Source organism: Phoenix dactylifera, chromosome 6 (assembly GCF_009389715.1).
Source record: "Phoenix dactylifera cultivar Barhee BC4 chromosome 6, palm_55x_up_171113_PBpolish2nd_filt_p, whole genome shotgun sequence".
In the NCBI taxonomy this organism is placed as follows: domain Eukaryota; kingdom Viridiplantae; phylum Streptophyta; class Magnoliopsida; order Arecales; family Arecaceae; genus Phoenix; species Phoenix dactylifera.
In genome coordinates, this window is record NC_052397.1 from 5,322,192 (window position 1) to 5,345,194 (window position 23,003).

The following is a 23,003-nucleotide window of genomic DNA, read 5'->3' on the forward strand; positions in this document are numbered from 1 at the left end:
GAGGTGCCAAGCCATTACAATCATCTGTCTCAGCCTTATCATTTGATGCAGAGCAGGGTTATTTGACCTGATTCTAAAATATTCTTCCAGTAGGTAAGATTGTTCAGTTCCTTGAGGTGTTATCATTGAACGTTTTCCGAAAATTGACAAGTGATCTGGATGGCTTTGAAAACCAGTTAACGTATGCTCCTTTCTTTCTATTTTTCCTTCTGAGTTTGCAAGGTCTATAGCTTGTTATTTGTGCCTTAAAAAATTAAATCTCAAGCTGCTATCTTGGACTTCTACCCAGATCATCCCACCTTTCCTTTTTACCAGGGAAATTTCCCAATGTGCTTCCTAGAAATTTCAAAGTATATATAAACTCAAAAATTCCTATTCTTTATATTACATTCCAAATTGTTGAAGTGTGCTTCTTGTCATGCTATGTCAAAAGTTAAACTCTATTCGAGTGTTCTCCTTTTTATCTGGTGGCTTTTCTAAGCAGCATCTTCCTGTTCCCCTTTTGATTTGTGTTTTTTATTATTATTCTGCTTAATTCTTATGTTTCCAAAGGAGCCAATGAACCATGCCACTAAGCAAACAAAAATGAAGGAGCCAACAAAACTGCAGGCTAACTTGCTAACAGGATTCAGAAATGCAGGATAGAAGAAAAAGCATCATGCAGCTAACTTCATATAACACATCACTTTCAAATTAAATTTTTGTAACCATTAGCTCCAATGAAGTTGACCACTCGTCAGAATGATAATACCTGCAGAAAAGTTAGTTTCCAAACTAATGTCCAGAGAGAAAAATCCATACTACAAAATGGCGGCTACGTGGCTGTTCATCATCTCCGGTGGTATCCTTTATCTTTTATTATACTCGGCGGCATATAAATCCATAAATCCAATCAAGCTTTGAGATTTTGTTTTCTTTTTGTTCTCGCAGCTAATAATTGAGTGCAGGCCCCATCTTTATCATAGCTGTCATTAATATATCTCAATAACAAAATCTTAAGATTTAGTAGTATTAGATAATCATAATAAGATGCCTTGCAGAGCCCTTTCTATACCTGTATTCAATTGAGATAATGCTCTGGTTCGTAGCTTATCATGGAACTAGGTATCATAAACTATTATGTGGTGGTGGTTTTTAAATTGAGTGGTTTGCAGGTGCAAATAGACCCAGGGGATGTTTGAGTGAATTGGAAGCATTCATGCATTAATTCTTGGCGTTTAGGGGAGTTAATGTGACATAAAATGAACTAAAAAAAATGATGGATATATTTTTTTTCTCGATACAGTTATTAGAAGATAGTGAAATTTAGTTCGTCCATCAGAAACGTGTATGGTTTTCTCACACTAAGCACTATAAAATTGGAGACCTCACCATCACAATTCACAACTCCAAGCAGATGGAAAGTACAGAAGAATTTAAAGACTGAAGACTTTCATGCACACATTGTAGTACCCCAATGCTCATATTGCAGAACCATATGCATCCAGTCTTCTAAGTCATATGCCATCCATTTCTCAACCATCTCATTTACTGTATAATAACATCATGTTCTCATGCAAAGCTTCTTCAGATCAACAACTTAACAAATAATTTCCCCTTAATAAACTACTAACATGATGCTTAGTAGCAAGTTTTTCTTTAGAAAAATGGCTCGTTTGGAGTTATATATCTATGTAGGAGCCAAACAGGCAGCTCATTCCACTGCAAATAGAGGTAGAGGCAGGCTGATGGATATCTAATGACCAATGGCCTTCGAGTGCAACTTGAATATGTTATTCATGACATGGTCAGTTGCTTAAAAACCTTAAACATCCAAACTATTTTAATGCTGACATAGGTGCATGGAGGAATATTTTAATGCCGACATGGGTAGATGCATGATGCTATCCTCCAGTATAGCAAAGATCTAGCTTATGTAAGGGTACCTAATCTAAGCAAGTAGAGAAGCGTCACACTGAAAGGTCACCTATGGAGATTGCATCACATAATTTGAAGTTATGCTGCCATTAGCCACTTGCTTTTATGTATTAAAGAGCATCTACAAAATGAATTCCTTTTACGGATTAAAAAACATCCATAAGGTCTGATAAATGCAACGTCTACAAGATCTTGTATGCTTTTCAGAATAGATGTATGGTTGACTATCTACGGGGCACCTTTAAGAAATAAAGAAAGGAAAACCCTAGAGCATGATTAACTATATGACTCCTTTATTACCTTAGTAGAAGGCAATAGGAAGACCTGCAACCTTCCCTGGAAACCTAACAATTTAATCTCGCATTCCCTCCAGATAGTCCCTAACCCTTTAGTTGCAAGCTTCCCATCTAGTAATGTATTTATTGCGCTCAATTATCCAAAATGTTCAAGCTCATTAGATCATGACTAGGTGAAGTCTTCTGTACAAGTAGTGATGAAACAACAACATGTTTCTCCTTAAAAAAGATGACTTGGAAACATTTTATCTCCTCTTGAAATTAACAATAGGTCAGCCATAATTATTTGTTAATTTTGTTGAGCTCCGATAAAAGTGTCGGCGAATTAGGTGTAGCTACACTAGCAACTACCTAAGCCTGCAATAGCCATGCAAGCAATAGCTTGTTTCAATTAAGTTCAGTAAAGAAGCTACACTTTGAACGCATGGCAAGCTCTTCTTAATTTCCACAAGAAATATAAAATGAATCTTATTTTCCCAACTCCAACAACAAAAATATCATTCCTTAAAACGAAAAAAGACTCATTACTACATGAAATTTTGGTAGGTGTCACCTATTAAGGTACCCACTAACATTTCTTCAGTCAATGCACACAACTATGTCTGCTCCTGAATCGTATGTCCTACGTTTTTAAAAGTCTAATCTAATGTCCGCTTCAGACAATTCATTTACGGGGCGATTAGATTACAACTTCCTAATGATAAATTAATCAATGGAGCAATCACAAAATTTAAAAAAAAAAAAAAGAACTAAATGTGGAGTTGTTCCATTGGAAACATGGCATCTTTGAGGGGGATTAGTGTTCGCATACCAAGAGAGGGGAAACTTAGTTTTGAAGGGTCTGACCCATTTCTTAACTTGGGTTGCACGCTTGGGGCGGGGTTTGGGGTGCAACCCAAGGTCAAGGAACAGACAGGAGGGGTTCAAACCGAGGGGCCAAGTTTGGGAAATTTCAATAGAGATTTGGGCTCTCAAAGCGGAGATTTGACCCCGACTATCCTCCCCACATTAATTAGAAGGTTCTCCACCTGTTCGCAGTTTGGCAGACATGGTTAGCAAACTTTGGTCATAGAAATTGGTTTAAATACTGGGATGTGGGTCCTCCACAGCCCCTTCTTTCTGCTGAATTTTGCTCACACGGCCAAAACTTTGTCTTAAGTGAATAAAACACACACAAACACCCAAGCTTATCTTCCTACCAATACTATACTTTGTTGATGACCAAAGTGACCCTTGTTGTCCAATGTGAAGTTCGTTGGGTGATGATTCGACTATTTAATATGATCGATGACTGCAAATTGGATCATCAATCAAATTAAAAGGATCTACTATATTTTGACGAGCAATTATAACTCTGATGTCAAATCCTTTAATAACTTACGCTACTGAAACCCTAGCAGGCAAATCTATTGTTTGCATGCTGGCGTTTTTCCATCTTAGAAGCTTGCTTATAAGTTCGAAAAGTTTACCGATTGGTCAACATTCCTAAAATTTGATGATGTTCACTAAAAATCTAAGTTCCCAAGGATCTGAGCTAGATATGATTAAATTATGAAACAACATCATCCAATATTATTTTCCCCCTTTCCTTAGAAAAATAAAATAAGGGAAAAAGTTTCGCTTAGCTGGCTACCTTAAATTCTGTATCAAGCTGAAAGTAAGGCCTTCTGGGATGTATGGATGAATCCCATGAACCAATGGCTCCATGCTATGGTGCTAGTGTACATGTACATTATCATTCATCCAAGGCATGATTTGGTTCATTTGGTCATCCTCATGATTGTTTTGGCCATTTTCAGACCTAATGAAATGTGTTGCTGTCACTTTAAAATTCTTATTTATGAAGAAACTGCGGACTAAGCTGGATAAAGCCTACTTTTTTTTTTCCCCCTTGAAATACCATCTAAGATTGTTAAGGTCCCTGAAGTAGTCACCGGCTCAACCTGCCTGTCCACCCATATAGACCAAGACTTTCTTTGTGAATCCAAATATGTCACTTTTAAAAAGCTATTAGTTAAATAATGGAAGTTTCTAAAACTACTGGCAGTAAATTGCACGTTAGGATGATGCTACAGGGGAAATCACCATCCCCCCCCCCCCCCCAGACCTCATCAATCAAGCTCAGCAAGCTGGGCTGTCACTATTCTAATACTATTCTAGATATTGGCAAATTACGACTCTGTACATCAAACCATTGGCTCCCAAGGACTCCTAATCATAGTAAAGGTATTCTCCAAATTATTAAATATTTTACTTCATTCATGAATTTTGAGGATACTTTGTCCTCAAACTATCTTCATCAATTTCCATCCCTTTTATTCTACTACTTTGCTCTTCGAACAAATTTGAAATCTAACTATTTAGGCTTCCATCATTCGAATCCGAGAAAGAAAAAAAACTAATCGAGAGTTATACGATGATTATGAATTCTACCGTAGAATACAAATGACTGATTTGAATTGTTGTTGCTGGTCGTAGAGTTTTTTTTTTTCTAGTGTTTTACTGTTCTTGCTTCTTTCATGCTTGTTATTATGTAAATTAATACATAATATCAATAACTCATAGTTTTTATTTTTGATTTTTTTTTTCATTTAAATCATCTTTCTTTTTAAACCTTCTAAGAATTATTGGAGTTTTTTTTTCTTTCTTTTAGAGAGAGAGAGAGAGTTGTTTGAACTCCGAGACATTGCCGGCCAAATTGTTCCCAAACTCGACTTGTAATCATGCCGTGGTAGGCGCCCATATGCTACCAAAATCCCAGGGACAAATTAGTCATTATATCATGAATTTCACTTTCTGCCTGTCTCAAGGGTGTGATAGTGAAACAGTATCAATGGGCGGCCAATGGATTTGTCCAGCACAAATATTAACTTAGTCAGGAGACTCACCAATTTGAGAGCATTTTGTTTGTTCTTGTTTTGAATTTGATAGTAAAGGAATCTCCATGAGACCCCAAGATATACACTGACAAGCAGAGAGCATGTATCTGAAAGGGAATAGGGATTGATATGGGGTGGGATTTTTGGATCAGGAGAGACAAAGGAATATATATGGAAATCCAAATAGAAAAGGGGATATCAGAAGAATTTTTCAGACTCTTGGGGATTGAATATACATAACTATTTGAAGTTTCTTAATGTGTTGGGAAGTGTTCAGTTCCCCCCCCCCCCCCCCCCACACAAATAATCTAATAAAGACTATAAAATGGACTTGCCTAGAAGCTAGTCTTCTCTTGATTTGCTTAAAAGATATATTTGAACTCCATGAAATTAATATTATAAGTGTGAAAAGAAAAGGATTGATTATCTCCATAAGCTGCTAAGTTTGTCTTTTCGAGATGCCCTTCCTCTAGATTAAACTACTCTAATGGATTCAAGAAGGGAGGGGCTGAAAGAGTATTTTATTCAAAATAATAAAATTATTGTTCTGACTTGGGCTTCTTGGTGATCGTATTATAAGAGCACTGCTCAAGCTTCTTCCTCGACCAACACCAGAGGCCCGAAAGATAAGCCAGACATCCGGAGGGGAAACCCTTTAGAGGAAGCACAAGAGAGCATTGAACTAAATGAACTATGAGCTGGGTTTCTTGAGCTCTTCACACAGTTCATGCCACATGTCTTCTTAGACAGCCTTTCTTATTGTTTGTAGCTGTTGAGGTTTTCATTAGTGATTCTTGTTTAGATTTGTAGAATATCCTTCTAATCATGCTTGCTATCATTGGGCAGAAAGTGGCCTAGATCTTGTTAGGGGCTTAAGTCATTCCATTGTTAGCATATTTCTGGAGATAAGGACCTGTAAGTCTTGTTTAGGTTTTAATGACTTTGCCTGAAATGAACTAGTTACTGTTATTGTGAAGAAGAAAGAATTTGTGATTTTTAGATTCTAGAACCAGATTAATGCTGTATTTTAGCTCTTTATTGTGGTGCTGTTTTTGAGTCCACTGAGTGAGCCAATCTTAGTTCATGCTGCATACTTTTCTTTAGCTGAGGTGGTTCCATTTATAGGTTCCTGTAGTAGGTCTAAACCATGCAATTTAGGTTCATAGAACCCTAGAGTGCTTCTGTTTGAAGGGATAGGAAAACATCTCTAGCATCTCTCTTCATCTCAAGGTGTTTGCTAACAGCGTTCTGCGATCAAAGAAGCAGCTAAAGAGTTATGGATGAGAGAAGTGATATGGACAAGGGAGATGAAGTGATGTTGCCAGGTTTTCGATTTCATCCTACCGACGAAGAGCTAGTGGGGTTCTATTTGAAGAGAAAAATTCAGCAAAAACCTCTCTCCGTTGAGCTTATCAGGCAACTGGATATCTACAAGTTTGATCCATGGGATCTGCCAAGTAAGCTACCATCTATCTGAACAAATCCTCATTGCTTTTATATTAGAAGGAAAGCTTCCCTGGCTTTTCAATATCTCGTTATCTCTTTGTCCTCTTTCTCATTATAATCTGGGTTTTGCACTGCTTTCAGCTGTTTTTCTGATTGCTAGAAAACTAAACGAAATTCCTTTGATATTATACACCTTTTTTATTTTTTATGTTTTTAAGGTGTAAGTATTATATCCCTCTTCTTCATGCCATACTCTGAAAGCACCAAGCAGTAGATGATTTTTCGTTTCAGTCGTCATATAAGTAGCATTCTTGAACTTCAGTTTTCTACGGTTCCTTAAAATTTTGCAGATATTTTATCTTTAGTAAGTTCAGTTCTCAGGTTCCAAGGTTTAAGTTTTCTATCATCTCACTTGTTTGGTTTCATCTTTCAAATTTCTCAAGTTCCTTAGCAAATGTTCACTTCAGTTTAGGACTCAGCTACAGCAAAATAGATATACCCTTTCATGTCATCTCTTTATCCAGGGTTGTTTTCAGTCAATATAATGAAAATGCTACCTCTGTAGAAGCATGTCATAAGTCAAGATTTGGTACCAGAGCAATAGTACTAGTTTCTCCTATCCTCAAACAGGTTTAAAGAACTTTCTCTTTTTAACTGTCTTTCTAGACTTTAAGATAACACAAAATAACTCGATTTTTAATTTAGGTTTCACAAATAATAACATGTAGCAAAGAGAAACTCCTCTTCCATATTCTCTTCTGTTGTCAGTTTTGTATAGTTGTTTGTCTTCTCTTAAGAATAAGTGGGGAGGTCTTTTCTTCTGCATATTTCATGATGATAAAGTAAATCATAAGTGACTGCTTCTTCTTAAATTACTAAAAGAACATTTTATTTCATGTCTACTTACCGAGAAGAGCTGGCAACTACGGGGGAGAAGGAATGGTACTTCTACTGTCCGAGGGACAGGAAATATAGGAACAGCACCAGGCCAAACAGAGTCACAGGAGCTGGATTTTGGAAGGCTACAGGAACAGACAGGCCTATATACTCCTCAGAGGGAACCAAATGCATAGGCCTGAAGAAGTCTTTAGTCTTCTACAAAGGAAGAGCTGCCAAAGGAATCAAAACTGACTGGATGATGCACGAGTTCAGGTTGCCTTCCCTTTCAGATTCATCACTGCCCAAGAGGCCTCTGGACAAAAATATTCCAGCCAATGTGAGAAGTTCACTTAACTCTTCTTCCATTAAAATAAAACTAAAATTCTCTGAAATAAACTTACCCTTCTTGGTGTCATAAACAGGACTCATGGGCGATCTGTAGGATCTTTAAGAAGACTAATTCTATGGCACAGAGGGCACTATCTCATTCTTGGGTATCTCCATTACCCGAGACCAATGAACAAGATTTGTTCTCTGCTTCCCAGACTGCACGTGGAACTCAGTTTTGTTCTGAGAATATCTCACGCATGACTGAAGCTGGGTCTGCAATCCAGTTTGGCTGTAACAATAGCTTTCAGCAGCAGGCCTGTACTACCAGTTACTCTCCTTTGGATGTTACCTCCTATAAGCCCATAGACCAGATCAGCTGCAAACCATCACAGTTCTTTCCTGTTTCAAGTGCAGAGATGCCCACCAACTTCATGTTCTCACCAGCTGAAGTGTCAATGCCATCCAAGTGCACAGTGGATGTGGCTGCAATGCTTCTTAACATATCCCCCACAATACTTGGTGATGTTGAAAAAGCCTCTGAAAGCATAGCTTATGGACAGACGCAGCAGTTTAATGGATTCACAGTTGACTTTCCATTAGACATGAGCACAAGCTTGGGAAGTGGGGAAGAAGAAATGTATGCAAAGAAGACTGCCCATATATGTAATGTGAACAACAATCAGTGGGGAGCTGGGAAGACCGTCAGCTTTCCCTTCAGTCTGCAGTCAAATCTTTCTGATGAGTGGAAACCCAACTTGGCATGGGACTCTCCACCGTGCCCCAGTGAGATGCCGAAGAGTTACTCCACAAACAAATGCTATACCTAATTAGATGCAGCATAAAGCGAGTCACCTTCATCTGTTAGCATTGCTGTTAGCATGAAAAAATTGAGTGTTTATTAAGTGATAATGTACATCTTCAAAGACATGTCTGTTAACAGCAAAGCTAACAGAATGACAAGAAAACTGTGGCTAGATTTAGTCTTCAAACAATTATATTAATGTTTGTATTTTTGAAGTTGATATTATTTTCATAATCATTTTGAGTTTTGATAAACCATCTGCCAGTGCCACCAGATAACAGAGCAACTCATCAGTAGACTACCAAAAGTGTTTAACTCTTCTTTATTTTCTTTTTTTTCTAAAAAACTTTTAATAATCCATCAACATGTAGAACAAATGGCTTGGTACAACCTCTAATTCAAGAAGAGAATTCGAAGCCTGTGCCACTTGAAGTATGTGCTCAAAGCTTGAAAGCTGTCAAAGAAGTACAGAAATTAAATGCCTGAGGCCAGCATAACATGCTGAAGTCCACATGATGCTTCATTTGGATGCAATGTTGCCATTATTTGGTTGCTTCAATCTCACCTCACAATAAAATATTGCTCCACACTTCTTGAACAGTAAATTATCAAGAACTTTATGGGTAAAATCCCTGTCATATTGTTAGCTCAGCAGCAGGTAACCTCTGTTATTTTAATTTTAACCTAAATGCCAAATTTGTTTTTCTTTCTGTTTCATTGCTCTCGGTAACCTTAAGCACATACCTCTCCATACTCTGCGACTCCACAGAGAATGGCTAGGATAGACAGACAGATTATCTATCTTAATCATTGCAATCAACTGGAAGATGAGTATGACTCTTCAGATATGGAGGCTAAAAGGAAACTTTCATCTTAAATATTATACTCCACCCAGGTTCCTTTTTTGTGCCTCCTCCTTTCATTGAACTTCTAATCCTCAGAACTTCTTCCCGGTCCCCCATATCTGCAGAGATGTTTGACAGAGATATACAAGTCCCATAATCATGAGGAGCTAGCTCAAGAACCTTCTTTGCAAGCAACAAGCAATGTGCTCCGCACCAGATAATCGGGTTCTGTAGGAATCCTGTCAATGAAATCTGTATCCTCTTTAAGTCTTTCAGATTGACCAAGTAAATCAACCATGAATGCATAGTGATGAGCTTCCGGTCAAATCCCATAATCAGTGCTCATAGAATTAAAATAGCAAATGTCTTCTTCTAGAAAACCATCATGGCTACAGGCTGATAAAACACTATCTAGTGTCACAGAGTCGGGTTTTCTTCCTCATTTCTTCATCAGCTCGAAGATTTTCAGAGATTCTAAACCACTTGGATGCTGAGCATATCCATCCATTTGACTAAATGAGGGTTTTCCATTTCATCAAATACTCTACGAGAATCATAAATGTTGCCATAGGTTGAGAGCTCTGAAAGATACAAAGTTATGGCTGCTTTGATTGCATGGGCATATAACTGCCTATCCAAAACCGTCCTTGATATGTTAGCACATACCAAAAGAATCGATGGACACATAAAGTGGTCTATTTTCAAAACCGGCAAGCACCATACACTGGAACTGTGACAGTGCCTCATCACTAAAACCATTTGTGGCCTACCCTGACACCAAGGATGACAACGACACCCATCTGTCCTTTAAAATTCATCAAAGACTCCTTGCAGATACTAGTTTTGCATTTGGAATACATCTACATGAGAGCACTACCAATAAGAGTGCCAGCCCAAAATCCAACACGAATAGCATGCCCATGAATTTCCTTCCCTTTCATTAAGTCACAGCGACCATTGCAAGCTGTAAGAACAGCAGATAAAGTCATTTCATCAGGTTTGATAGCTTCAAGAAACATATCCTTGGATAACTGAAAAGCCTTATCTGTATGACCATGTCCTGCAAATCCAGAAATCATTTAATGACCATGAAACTCTATCTCTTTCTTGCATTTGTTTGAAGAACTCATAACTATCTTTGATGCTACCGCATTTGGAGTACATGGTGAAGAGTGCACTATCCACAAGCATATCAAGCACTAAGCCAGCTTTTGTGACATAAAGAATGTATTGTCTCCCTAAATCTATACGGTCAACAATGCTAGGAGCAGCAGAGCTGCATTTTTATCAGGTTTTTTAGACCTTCCCAAAACATCTTCTGAAGATTTAAATTGGTCTTCTCAAATTCTGGTTCTGAGCAAGGACAGGGATCATAGCTGACCAAGTACCTGGACTTTTTTCACAGTATCAGTCTCCTCAAACAGTTTTCAGTCAATTGAATATACCCAATTTTTGCATATGTGCTGATCAAAGCATCTTTAAGCACAGAATCCATATGCAACCCAGTCTTTAGAATCAAGAAATGGATTTGTATTTTCTCTTCCGTCATCAGAGACTTAGCACAGGCAAGGAGTACAATGGTAAGATTTAACTTGTTTATTTCCATGCCAGTTTGTCGAATTACTTCAAAAAATATCATAGCATCAATAGCCTCCTCCTCCTGAACAAAACAAGAGACAACAGTAGTCCAAGAAACCACGTTGCAAACCAGCGTGCGTGAGAATTCCTTCACTGCAGCATCAATATCACCACACTTAGCATATAGATCAATGATTGCTGTTCCAACAAAGATGTCATCTCCATCATCCCATTGAATGACCATGCATACCCACCTCTAATTCTGCAGCCGCAGCACAAGGCAATAAAACACCCGAGAAAGTAGGACAATTTGGTATAATAAACTCATCCACCATCCGACCAAAAAGTCCAGAGCAATCAAACTCTCCATATCTTGAACTGCCCCAGCAATGAAAGCATTCCAACAAAGCCACATTTGAGCTGGCTTTCTCGGAGAACACACTTAAAGAACCATTGAAACCATTACTTTTCGCAAACAATATATCAGCCCAGTACAAACATAGCCATTGGAAAGGAACCCGTTTTTCAGGACAAGCGAGTATATCTGCTCGCCAAATTCAAGGTTTTGGGACGCAGGGCAAGCATAGATCACACTTCCGTAAGTGAACTGATTCGGCTTGAATCCTAACGAAACCATGTGCCTGAAAGTTCTAAGAGATTCTTCAAACAGAGAAATCTGATTGTAGCATGATACAAAGAGGTTCCATGATTAGATATTTGGGTTTGGGATTTTGCCGAGCACTTGAAGTGCATCGAACACAGAACCAGACTTGCGGTGGGCCTCGGCGAGACCGTTGGTGGCCGGAGGTGTTTGATCGGGAAGGCAGTGCATTTGTGATATGGGTTTCGTTAGTTTTGGCTTTCTGCATGGCCATTGATGGGAAGAAGAGGGCAGACGAAAGCCAGTTTTCTCTTGCAACCAAGGTAAGGATATGGTAAAGTTTTTGGCAAAGGAAAGGGAAGAAAGAGCGTGGGAATGCCAGTATCTTGATAAAGTATTAAGAACTTTTTGCTAGATGTTAGCGATATGTGAGCACGTCAAGATGGCCGAGTTGGTCTAAGGCGCCAGTTTCAGGTACTGGTCCGAAAGGGCATGGGTTCGAATCCCATTCTTGACACATTTTTTAATTTGAAATTATTTTCTTTATTTTTTTTATTTATTCTTATTTCAAGAATATTGAAAAACATCAGAACAAATTTTGATTTATTTTTATTTTTCGATTATTTTTAAAATAATGATTTCTTTTTAAAAGGAGTCTTTGATTTTAAGAAGAATGAATTGCCACGTGTATTTTCAATCAATAGAATAAATTGCACAAGTATTTAAAAGAAAAATAAAATCCCATACTTAAGTACATTTCTTATTTTTAAATTATTTTATTTATTTTGTAATTTATTTTTTTATTTTTACTGAATTCTATGTGCATTTTAAATTTTGGCCTTTCTCAATAGGATAAACTGCATGGGTATAATAAAAAAGAAAAATAACTAAATTAATCATACTAATAATAATGGAAAATGTTTTACAAAAGACTAATGATTTGCATTCTCCAACCAACTATATATATATATTTTTTGAACCTTGTACTTCCCTTTTTCCAAATTTTCTCGCAAGCAAGTAATATTTTGGCATTGAAAAATATGCAAAAAAAAAAATGCAGCAAATGCACGTGTCTCCGCAAACTAATAAGTAGTCAAAAAAATTCTGAGATAGTCGATAATAAAAAAGAAATAATATAAATCTAATAATAGAGATATGATAAATAATTGGAACAACATAAGATTATAGATTAACAATGAAGTGAACCAGGGAAATCAGTTGAATTTGTGCTACACACTTTGATTGTCATTGATGGAACTAGCTTATCTTTTAATAAGCTGGTATAGAAGAAACTATAAGAAATTTGAGAGTGAAGGCCAAACTTTTTTTATTCCTCCCTACTGCTTTGTTTTGTTCTTTCTCTGAATCTCTCTCTTCCCATCACGGATAATTGGTGGCTTAGGATGGACTAGCCATAGACTGTGATCTTCCTTTCAATTTTGTATTACAGGATTAACAACCAAGAGACCCATACATCCTATGGAGGTGTCATCTGGGAGTTTATTTCTTCTACACCGGCGCAATTTCGAGGTATCTTGTTTTTTTTTTTGGTACAAAGGCGGCTCACACACGACAAATGTGGGTGCAACCAAAAAAATCAAAAAAATAATAATAATACAGAGAATAAGGCACCGACACATGGTCTTTTCAGGTGAAGCCTTCAGAGTGGTGAGCTGTGAAGGAGGCCACCCAGTTAGCAGTGCTATTCGCCTTTCTGTAGACATGTGTGGCCCGATGGAGACCACACTCATCTTTCATGGTGAGTCCATGGCGAGCCCTTGATTTTTCTAATTGACGGTGATCTTCATGCATCATGAAGGAGAGGTGGGATTGAGGAATATATCTATAGTTGACAAAATATAGTTGATTGTTGATGTCTCCATCATAAGACCAACTTAGGCCATTCTCAAGATGCCATCTTGACGAGTAAAGTATATGTTACACAATTTGTGTTCTCAGGCCCAAACTGTACATTGATGGCCAAGCATACAATTTCTTTTTCTTTTGCTAAACCGGATGTATCATGCAGCACTGATACGGATATAGCCAAAAAAGTCGAGAAACAATAGGTCCCGAAGCGCACCAAGCAACTCCCTCTCCCCAACCCAAAGAGTATTTTCGGAGTTGTTGGCCACATACGAGGCCACCCAATCTGCTGCCCCATTAACCTCTCTATACACATGCTTCGCCAGTAAGGCCATTTCGTCACAGATCACAGCTCGAATATCTCTAAACAGCGGATGATAGTCGCCCACACCTCCCACGCTCTATTGAATCCAATCAATAATTGTTGTCAAATTGCCCTCTAGCAATGCAACTTTGGCCTGCAATGCCCGCCGAGCGTAACTTAAGCCAGCCCAAGCCGTCCTCAACTCAGCCTCCGGGACCGAAGGCGTCGAAGATCTGGCAACCACCAGCCGCAATCACCCTGAACTTCGGACCTTTGATGATAAAGCCAGCACCTTCCGTCCTACCGCCATCCAATATGCATCCGTCGAAATTGATCTTAAAAAAATTCGGAGGTGGAAGCTCCCAGGTGAAAAACCCCAGCATACAATCTTTATAACATACTTTTTAAGTACTTACCAAATAAGCAAGCCAGCATACTCAGAGATCTAAGCTCTTCAGTTTTGGTCTGGTGTGAGGATCCTTTCTCAGTAAATGAAGTAGGCAGAAACGATAACAAGCAACCAAATAGAAGAAATAAGTAAAAAACTTATGGAAGGTCATATAATAAATTGACCAATGTTCTAGAAGGATAAAAGGAAGAAAATAAAATAAAAAAATCTTCTTTCAGAAAAAAAAATCAAACATGTATTAATTTATACTGATAATACAAGTAATACAAATTCTATTATTAAAACAAATAATACTTCGTATCAACCCACAGCCTTCAACCTTCCACCCATGCGAAGCAGTCCACCACGGTGGGGCCAGCTAGAAAGCGAACTAATTGGAAACGACTCCGAAAGTCAATGTCTACTTTTCAAAAGAGGTGGCTTCCTTAATTATACTACTCAAAGGAGAAGTTTAGTCCGCAGGATTAGCAACTAGGATCAAGACAGGTGACACAAAAACTTATATAGATACTCTCCATTACGTGTTCTTTGCTTCAAGCTTCCTAAAAAGTAGGCTTGGAGATTGTTCTGGGAGAAGGCATAGCGATGGGAGAGGTGAAGGAGGTGAAGTTGTATGGGTTTGTGTTCAGTGGCTACTGCACCATGGTCCACCATGCTCTTAAGCTCAAGGGCGTGGCCTACGAGTACGTGGAGGAAGACCTCCAGAACAAGAGCCAGGCGCTTCTTAAGCTTAACCCTGTTCACAAGAAGGTGCCGGTCCTGGCAGTGGATGGAAAGCCAGTAGCCGAGTCGCTTGTCATCTTGGAGTTCATCGATGAGATGTGGAAGGACCCTCCTTTTCTCCCGGAGGATCCTTACAAGAGATCCAAAGTTCGTTTTTGGGCTGATTTTGTCTACCAAAAGGTACCATAATTGCAAAGCTTCCTAACTCCTCTTTTTTTTTCCTTCCTGTGGAGCATGTGCGTAGGGTTCGGGTTATATCTTTTGCACGAAGGAATGATTGTTGTTCTTTCGCAATTCTTACCATTGGATCTCCGCCCCTGCACAGCTTTCAAAGCATTCCGAGCTCCTTCATTCATCATATATATAGATTTTGAAGCGACCATTGCATGATCCAATGATAGATTAATTCGTGCGAAGGAAGACAAATCCTTCTTTTGTGCGAAAGTTGCAACCCCCCGTCCATGTACATATGCACACATGCATCTGTGTTATTTTATCTCATGTGTAGCGCCATCTATAACTGCTCCATTCACTATGTAGACTCTATGGTAGTTGAAAATTGGTGCGATGCACGAGGGTCTATTATCTCTAGCCATGACTTGGTGCAATTTAACCATGCTATGAGTTCTAAATCAACATTAGTTGACTCCAACATCGGCATCGATTAATGGAGCAGCGATGTTTAGCATTTTCATATCCAAGAACAAGTTTCTAGGAAATGGTTCGACCTAATAACATCGCATGCCAGCTTGTAACAAAGAATCCACAAGCCAACTCACTTGGGAGTTGTTGGCCCTATTTTATAGGGATGATTATCCTAAAACCTAATTGAGTTGGTAAATCCGAACCTAGTTGAGTTTGATTTCCCATTCATAAGAATAAATAAGTTCAGTTTTCTGGAGATTAACAGCCCAAACCTTATCATTAAGTCTAGTTCAAGGACACACGTACATGTTTCTTTTGCCCATATGCTTTTTTTATGACTGAAACTTCTAGGTTACGGAAGAAATTTTTATGAACTAAAACAAGCTTAAATCCAAATATGAGTTAATTAAACTTGTCTTTTTTTTTCACACCGACCATTACAATCACCTGTGGACATCCTCCCTAGTATCACACATGAATTATCAAAACGACGTCAGTGTGGGAGTTTTTCTTTGTTTTTTTTTTTTTTGTTGTGTTGTTGGTGATTGCCCATGGGAATTATGAGTCAGAGAGCTTTTATAATGGGCAAGCAAGGATGCAGTAACTTTAGATTTTTCTTTTGATTGAAGAACAAATCATTACCTTAACAAGAGATGTATGTTGCTCCTGCAGCTGGTGCCTGGCACTTACGCTATTCAAAACACAAAGGAGAGGAGCAACAGAAGGCAATCCAGGGACTTCATTGAGAACTTGAGCACATTGGAGGATGGAATCCAGAGAGATTTGTTCAGTGGAGGCCCATTCATCAATGGTGTGATGCCCAGCCTTCTCGATGTGATCCTGGGCTCATGCCGTGATGGATTCAATTAACCTGGAAGGTCTTACTGATGTGAAATTTCTGGAAAAGGAGAGGACACCACTCCTGTGCTCTTGCATGGATGCTTTTGCAGACCTTGATGTGGTCAGAGAAACAGCAATTCCTGATGCCATGTTGCAGGAGCGCATTCGAGCTATGAGAGAGAAGGCTTCAGCATCATCAGGAGCTTGATGGTTCCTCTCAAGTCTTTGTGGCCTAATGTGATAATGTTGAGCTTGTAAGGGAACTTTGTCCTGCTTTGATGCTAGATGAATTGATATATTATTGTTGTAATAATAATAATAAGAGGTCTATGTTTCAGCCTTTAAATGGGTTGTGTTCCCCTATGTGTTGATGAGCTGCATTGGTTAACCACCATCTTGTTCCAAAAGGGAGTGCTACCGTTTCTTAATTTTATAAATAAAAATAAACTTATGAAAAAGTTACAAGGGCTAGCCTTTTTCGTACTTTTCGCATAGATTTTACTTGACAAAAATCCTATTAATTTGGATAGTGAGGATTGTGTCCAAGTTCTTCAAAGAAAGGGCAAATTTGGGGAGTGTTGAGAGTATTGGGGAGGAGAGAAAAAGACATTTTCAACTGCATGGAATGAGAATAAATCCTATCTAATTTGTGACAATCACATTAGTTTAACCTATGTGCATATGTGCACACGTGTATGTGTATATAGGTCTGTATATTTTGGTCAAGAGTAGAAGTGCAAATAAGCTGAGCTACTCGAGTTTGACTTGGATTCAAGATCGACTCGACTAGACTTACATCCAAGCTTGACTCGATTCAATTATTGTTGAGCCTCGAGTCGGGCTCAAGAAGCTTAAATAATTCTGAGTCGAGCTCGAGGAACAAAATACTCGACTCGAAGGCTTACAAGCCAATCAGGTAATATATATTTCTAATTAATACTGGCATTTTGCTTATTATGTATATTATTAATTTAATATTTTAAAATATAATATGATTCTATAGTTGTTTAACTATACTTTTAATTTATAACCAAAGCTCGATTTTGAGCTCGAGTATGGCTCGGTTGATATTCAAGCCAAATCGAATCAATCTCTTGAGTATTGCCTTTTTTTATTATTGACTCAACTTCAATGCTTGGATATTAAGACTCGATCGATCTCGAGTCGAATTTCGAGCATGAGTATTTTGAATCTCGAGCCTCTAGTTAGTCGATCGAACTCAGTCAATTGCACCCTAGTCAAAAAGCTTAACCAATAAGTCTCGGATTAAGATTTAATGAACAGAGCTGAGTACTCCATGACCTAGAACGGAATCAAAAGTTTTGGAAGTGTTGGCAACTCTAACCAGTTCGCAATTAGCCGGTCCGGAGTCAATCTCAAGCCAAGAAATTTCCCACCTGCAACCTGCAACATGATACAGTCATATAGTTTGCTGTGTGGGCAGTTGTTGGCTTGCCACCATTAATATAAGAGCATATTTGTTTCTTGGTGCCTAAGCTTGTTTCCCATTCTTCGCAGAAGAAGACCAGGACTAGATTTACTTCTCCCCTTAATTAAAATTCCTTAGCAGCTACGAATACGCTTGGTGGCCACCCAAATTTATGACTCCATGTGTGACCCAGACATTATTTAGGTTTTCGACACTTGAAACTAATGTAGCACATGAACCCCATATGACATGTAAAATGGGACCCGCACAAGAAAGGTAGAACCTAGGAGCTCAAGTCGCGTGCAGATTAGCTTCACCTAATTAATATGATATATCAAAAAGAATGAGTTGAGTTAACAGTCTGTTAGTTTTCTATCAGGCTATCATTAATTTTTAAACCATATGTTGCTTGCTTAAATTTTTTCATGATATATTAATGTAAATACTTAAAAGAAAAATATTTTCAATGCTTAACATCAGTGTCATACAATCTTGATGGATCTTATCTCATTCAAACTATATCCTTCCAGACTAATCTGCATTGTTAAAAAAAGCCATGATCTTTTGCTTCTAACTGTGTAATGGACCAACTTAATCTAGGATTAAAAATGGAGCAGGTGAGATTGGCATCATCAACAAGTACATGACGACTCTTCATTGGTATAGCCACAGCAAGAGAGTTTTGCGAGCTAGAAGCCCATCTCATAAAGGTCTGTTTAATGTTTCTGTGTTGGAGCATCTAGTGGTTGAACATCGGCTATTTTATTCTCAAACAAACACTCGTTTAAGATCGAAGAAGATAACTAACAATTTAATACATGTTAAGTAGGTAAAAATTTCATAAGAGGGCTGTCATCCATGGACATTGGCAATATTAGAAGCTTAGATCAAAGTCCAGATCGTTGTAACATGTCAACTTGGATCAGTTCTCAGTTTTGTCCATATGGACGCAGTCTGGAGACGCCACTTGACCCGTTCCCACCATAGGAGTTCATGCACCATGTTTGGTGATTGTTTGTTTACTTGGCAATAGAAGAGGTTACTTGGTAACGTTGTCAAGGATGTCAATTTATTAAAGTCTCTTGTCTTGATATATGTGTGAAGAGTGGATTGCCAAGGGCAAACAAACTCATATAGAAATGGACTAGATGAGAGTCCACTTAGTTAATTCTAAGCTCACACACACACACACACGCACACAGAAATTCTGGTTAGTTCTTAGCCTTGTCCATCCAGATCCAATCCAAACCTTGACCGAATCAATTCCAACCTGGAAGGTGGGACAATCACATTAATTATTAGTTTTCATTTATTGTTTCTTGAACCTTGTGCTAACCAATGAGCAAAATAACATATATGCATCAGCTCCTATGAATACTCAAATTTCTGATCAGTTTCTCTACTTGACTAAGCTCAACCATAGGATCAAAAGTCTCTCCTATGAATAACTCCACATGTTCCCTTATAAAAGACAAACTTTGTCCTTTTCCATTAGTTAATAAATTCACTGCCTAAGCCTATTGCATATATTTTTCAGGTTTTTTGTTGAAAGAAGGATAAGAAATCCAGACTCATATGATCAGGATATACTTGAGAGGCAACGTTAAGAGTGTCCCTTGTGGGCATCTAGTCCACCTTGCACTCGTCTATTTTCTTTCCGGTTGTTGTTGTTGTTTGTACTAGTCTATTATGAATTTAATACGTACCTTTCCACAAGCTGACCAAACTTAAGATACAAGAAAAAGAATGAGGAAGAAGAGCATCAGCACAGAGAAATTCTATATATTATAGGCGTTGGAAGCTTTGCTTGCAAGAGAGTTTTTGGAGATCATTGGGTGGAGAGAGCAAGGATGGCAGAAGCAAAGGGAGTGAAGGTGCACGGGTTTTGGGCCAGCCCTTACTGTCTCATGATCCACCATGCCCTTAAGCTCAAGGGCGTGGCCTACGAGTACGTGGAGGAAGACCTCCAGAACAAGAGCGAGTCGCTCCTTGAGCTGAATCCGGTCCACAAGAAGGTGCCAGTCCTTGTGGTGGATGGCAAGCCAATAGCGGAGTCGCTTGTCATCTTGGAGTTCATCGATGAGATGTGGAAGGAACCACCCCTCCTTCCGGAGGATCCCTACAAGAAAGCTAAGGTCCGGTTTTGGGCTGATTTCTTCTACAAGAAGGTACAGCACTCGACTCTTCTAATTCTATTATTGCATGTATCTTAAAAATAAAGTTGGAGGAGGCAGGTTTTTTATCATTCTCCAAAATTGACTCAGAATAAGTACAATTTTAGCAATTTTTAATTTTGGTGAATTGCATTTATTAAACCAATTTAGAACAAATACGTTCGTAACTATTTGAAAATACAATATCTAACAACTAAGGATGGATATCTATCACCACAAGATAGAACTCGTATAATTTGCAATATATGATGCTATCCAATCTGCTGCACTATTAACTTCTTTGCAAATATGTTTAATGAGAAGTCTTTAACATTTTTATTACACAGGATATATTTTCTCATGCAGCACGCAACGCTGCTATTGGAACTATGATATCAAAAAATTTTAACAAAATTTAGCAAATTTACAAAATTTTTAGCCCAAAAAAAAGGAAGATTAGCCAAATTTTTTGTGATGTGAATATGATTGTCGATGAAGCCAAGGAGTCTGAAAGGCTATGTAGAAAATGGAAACTGAGTTCCCTCTTTCGTATGCCCCTCGTACATTAGATATGAAGCAGGAAGAGAAAAAGTATCATACGCCTGTTTCAAAAAATCAAAGTCTTATGTCCCTAAGCAGGTATATCTCCAATTATAACTTTTACTAGCTAATCCTCGAGTTTTTAGTTCAGCCAAACAGGCCAAATTATTACAAACTTTTCAGTATGGTAAATGTCAGCTTTCAAAGGCACAATCTTTCAAGGATTAGATGCATCTAATAGCATATCTTTTATGATCAATCTCATTCAAAATTGTGATTGTGACAATAAACACTGAACTTGCAGTTTGTGGCCGCTTTCTATGCTATCACGGAGTCTGAAGGCGAGGCACAGGAGAAGGCAACCAAGGAACTCATAGAACACCTGGCCACTCTAGAGAATGGCTGTCGAAAGGACTTATCAAGTAAAGGCCCATTTATCAACGGAGAGAAGCCTGGCCTCCTCGATGTGATAATCGGCTCCAGTTCTTCAGGATTTAGGGTTCTCGTGGATCTTGTTGGAATGGAACTATTGGAGAAGGAGAAGTTGCCACTCCTGCACTCCTGTGTAGCTTCCTTCGTAGACCTTGAGGTGACCAAGGACACGGTTATTCCCCATGAAAAGATGACCGGCCTCATCCTTGCCGTGAGGGAGAAGGCTCTTGCATCTGCTCCAAAGTAACCTATTTCTTTGGCCAAGCATGAGAATGTTTACCTTCCCTGAGTTGGCAGCGCGCATGGATGCTCTCAGCTTTATTGCGATGTTTGGTTTCAGTACTTTGTGGACTTTTTTATTTCCTAAGATAAGAGCTGTGTTTGTTTGTTTTTGTGAAGTTGAGTTTTGGTAATGTTACGAATAAACTAGTAAGCATAATAACAAATCTAAGTCCCGTGTTTTTTTCTTTTACCGGCAACAAGAAAAAGGTCAGGAAGTCAGAGAGATTTTGATTTTCCTCTTATATATGGAATTGAATCAGGATTGCAGAGAGCTCATGCACGTTGAGTGAGGAGGAAAATAGGTGCACATATTTTTCATCATAATATCATGACAAGAATAAAAAAAAATTATTAGAAGATTGTGTGTCATTATTAGCATGCTTTTGCCTACAAGGAAGACATAATTAGTTATACATCACAAAAAAATATTTACCCTGTTACTCTCAAAACAGGAAATTTTCGGGTAGGGGGCAGCTGGAAACTTGCAAATCTTGTAAGAAGCCCAGAGTGGGCTTCTCTTCATCAATTAGAGACCTTTCAAGTTAGAGGGCTGGGCCAAGCTCTATTAAATCTCGGCTCACTACCAAGGTAAGCTTCCCACAGCTACAACCTCTTCAATTTGGCATTATCCTAAATGTCAAATATTTTTCCTATGGCTTTGGATCCCTAGGTTAAAGACCTCTGATAGTTTCTTCACCAAGGTTAAACAAAAATAAAGACAACTTTGGATAGCATAAAATTTAAACACTACTCAAGCGAAGAATTTAATCCTAGCCGTGAAAGCACGAAGGGACGATATGAAGGTGAGTGCTCAACATCTGCAGAAATGGTGCGAGCTCAAAGTGCTATGCAAACAATTTACGATGCATAACAACTGCTATCAGTTTCAGATTCGAGATGCTAACCTTACATAATAATTCTACAATTTAAAGAGACATGTCCATATTCCATCTCAAGCATCTCATGCTATGAACATTAGCAGATGCACACGTACTATATAATGAGGGGTTTCCAAGGAGCGTACATGATAACTTTCAGCAGCAGTGACGCTTGGAGAAAATATACTACCTTATGCAAATGGCAGACAATAAAGAATGGCCATAGAGCACAAACTCCAGAATATCTGCTTCTGCGAGGATGTAGACAAAATATGGTTGAAGACAGTGACCCAAGCAGGACAACTTAGTGGGGATAAAGCTTGGAGCCATATCATCAAATAGAATAATGCAGTAATAAACATCGAAAAGTACAGCTATATATTGCATGTCAAGCTCATGGGCCAAAAGCCTTCAATAATTGCAAAAGCCATTCCTGAGTTGTCAACAATTTAATTAATAGTTGATTCCATTGGGACAAGTTGCATGAGCAAAGTTTGTCTAAATAATGAGACAACCTTGGTGACCATCAGCTATAAAACTTTTGTCTAAATGACCCAAAAGAAAAGCAGTGTACTTGAATGCGACAAAAAAACGGATGATAAGATCAATGTAAAATATCACCAATTGATGGAAGTATGAGGTTATATCTTTTCCGACATAGCATACAGAAAAAATATCCCAAGGTCAAATCTTCGATCGTTCCTTCTTATACCAATTCACCAGGGTAAACTGATGCAAAGAGTAACGTTGGTAGGACTGGAATAATAATTATAAATACGACCAAATGTGATGACATGGCATTTTCACAGCCTAGGTCATCAAGCTCATGACATTCTAGCAGTGGAACCACTGAAATGCCTTCCATGAAGAGAATGGCAGTAATAGAACAAAGGGGGATCGATCTGGGCCTAATTAAGTAAATGAAATTA

The 23,003-nt window shown here is 38.4% G+C and overlaps 3 protein-coding genes, 1 long non-coding RNA gene and 1 other non-coding gene across 5 annotated transcripts; 4 read left to right on the plus strand and 1 right to left on the minus strand.

Annotated features, from left to right (window-relative positions):
- The first annotated feature begins 5,430 nt into the window (after positions 1-5,430).
- On the plus strand, positions 5,431-11,902 carry LOC103703150 (protein FEZ-like). The gene is made up of 3 exons (XM_008785901.4): positions 5,431-6,549; positions 7,453-7,754; positions 7,840-11,902. The coding sequence occupies exons 1-3, from the start codon at positions 6,369-6,371 to the stop codon at positions 8,572-8,574; spliced, it is 1,218 nt and encodes a 405-aa protein (XP_008784123.2). The 5' UTR covers positions 5,431-6,368; the 3' UTR covers positions 8,575-11,902.
- LOC113462495 lies at positions 6,556-7,929 on the minus strand. Its single transcript, XR_003384939.2, has 3 exons — positions 7,819-7,929; positions 7,446-7,730; positions 6,556-7,358 (listed from the first exon to the last, which is right to left on the minus strand). It is a non-coding gene; the product is annotated as an uncharacterized LOC113462495 (long non-coding RNA).
- A 107-nt stretch (positions 11,903-12,009) lies between the features above and the next one.
- On the plus strand, positions 12,010-12,090 carry TRNAL-CAG. Its single transcript has one exon. It is a non-coding gene; the product is annotated as a tRNA-Leu (tRNA).
- A 2,560-nt stretch (positions 12,091-14,650) lies between these two features.
- LOC103703143 (glutathione S-transferase U10-like) lies at positions 14,651-16,706 on the plus strand. The gene is made up of 2 exons (XM_008785890.4): positions 14,651-15,055; positions 16,193-16,706. The coding sequence occupies exons 1-2, from the start codon at positions 14,738-14,740 to the stop codon at positions 16,388-16,390; spliced, it is 516 nt and encodes a 171-aa protein (XP_008784112.2). The 5' UTR covers positions 14,651-14,737; the 3' UTR covers positions 16,391-16,706.
- A 2,685-nt stretch (positions 16,707-19,391) lies between these two features.
- LOC103703156 (glutathione S-transferase U10-like) lies at positions 19,392-21,386 on the plus strand. The gene is made up of 2 exons (XM_008785911.4): positions 19,392-19,957; positions 20,787-21,386. Exons 1-2 carry the CDS (start codon positions 19,640-19,642, stop codon positions 21,159-21,161), a joined length of 693 nt encoding a protein of 230 aa, XP_008784133.2. The 5' UTR covers positions 19,392-19,639; the 3' UTR covers positions 21,162-21,386.
- The last annotated feature ends 1,617 nt before the right edge of the window (positions 21,387-23,003 follow it).

Excerpts from the sequence above, each read along its gene's own strand:
- LOC103703150 (XM_008785901.4), top strand. The coding sequence starts at position 6,369 with ATGGATGAGAGAAGTGATATGGACAAGGGAGATGAAGTGATGTTGCCA. Across the intron at positions 6,550-7,452 it reads TGATCCATGGGATCTGCCAA|AGCTGGCAACTACGGGGGAG; the intron begins GTAAGCTACCAT and ends CTTACCGAGAAG. Across the intron at positions 7,755-7,839 it reads ACAAAAATATTCCAGCCAAT|GACTCATGGGCGATCTGTAG; the intron begins GTGAGAAGTTCA and ends TGTCATAAACAG.
- LOC103703143 (XM_008785890.4), top strand. The coding sequence starts at position 14,738 with ATGGGAGAGGTGAAGGAGGTGAAGTTGTATGGGTTTGTGTTCAGTGGC. Across the intron at positions 15,056-16,192 it reads CTGATTTTGTCTACCAAAAG|CTGGTGCCTGGCACTTACGC; the intron begins GTACCATAATTG and ends TTGCTCCTGCAG.
- LOC103703156 (XM_008785911.4), top strand. The coding sequence starts at position 19,640 with ATGGCAGAAGCAAAGGGAGTGAAGGTGCACGGGTTTTGGGCCAGCCCT. Across the intron at positions 19,958-20,786 it reads CTGATTTCTTCTACAAGAAG|TTTGTGGCCGCTTTCTATGC; the intron begins GTACAGCACTCG and ends CTGAACTTGCAG.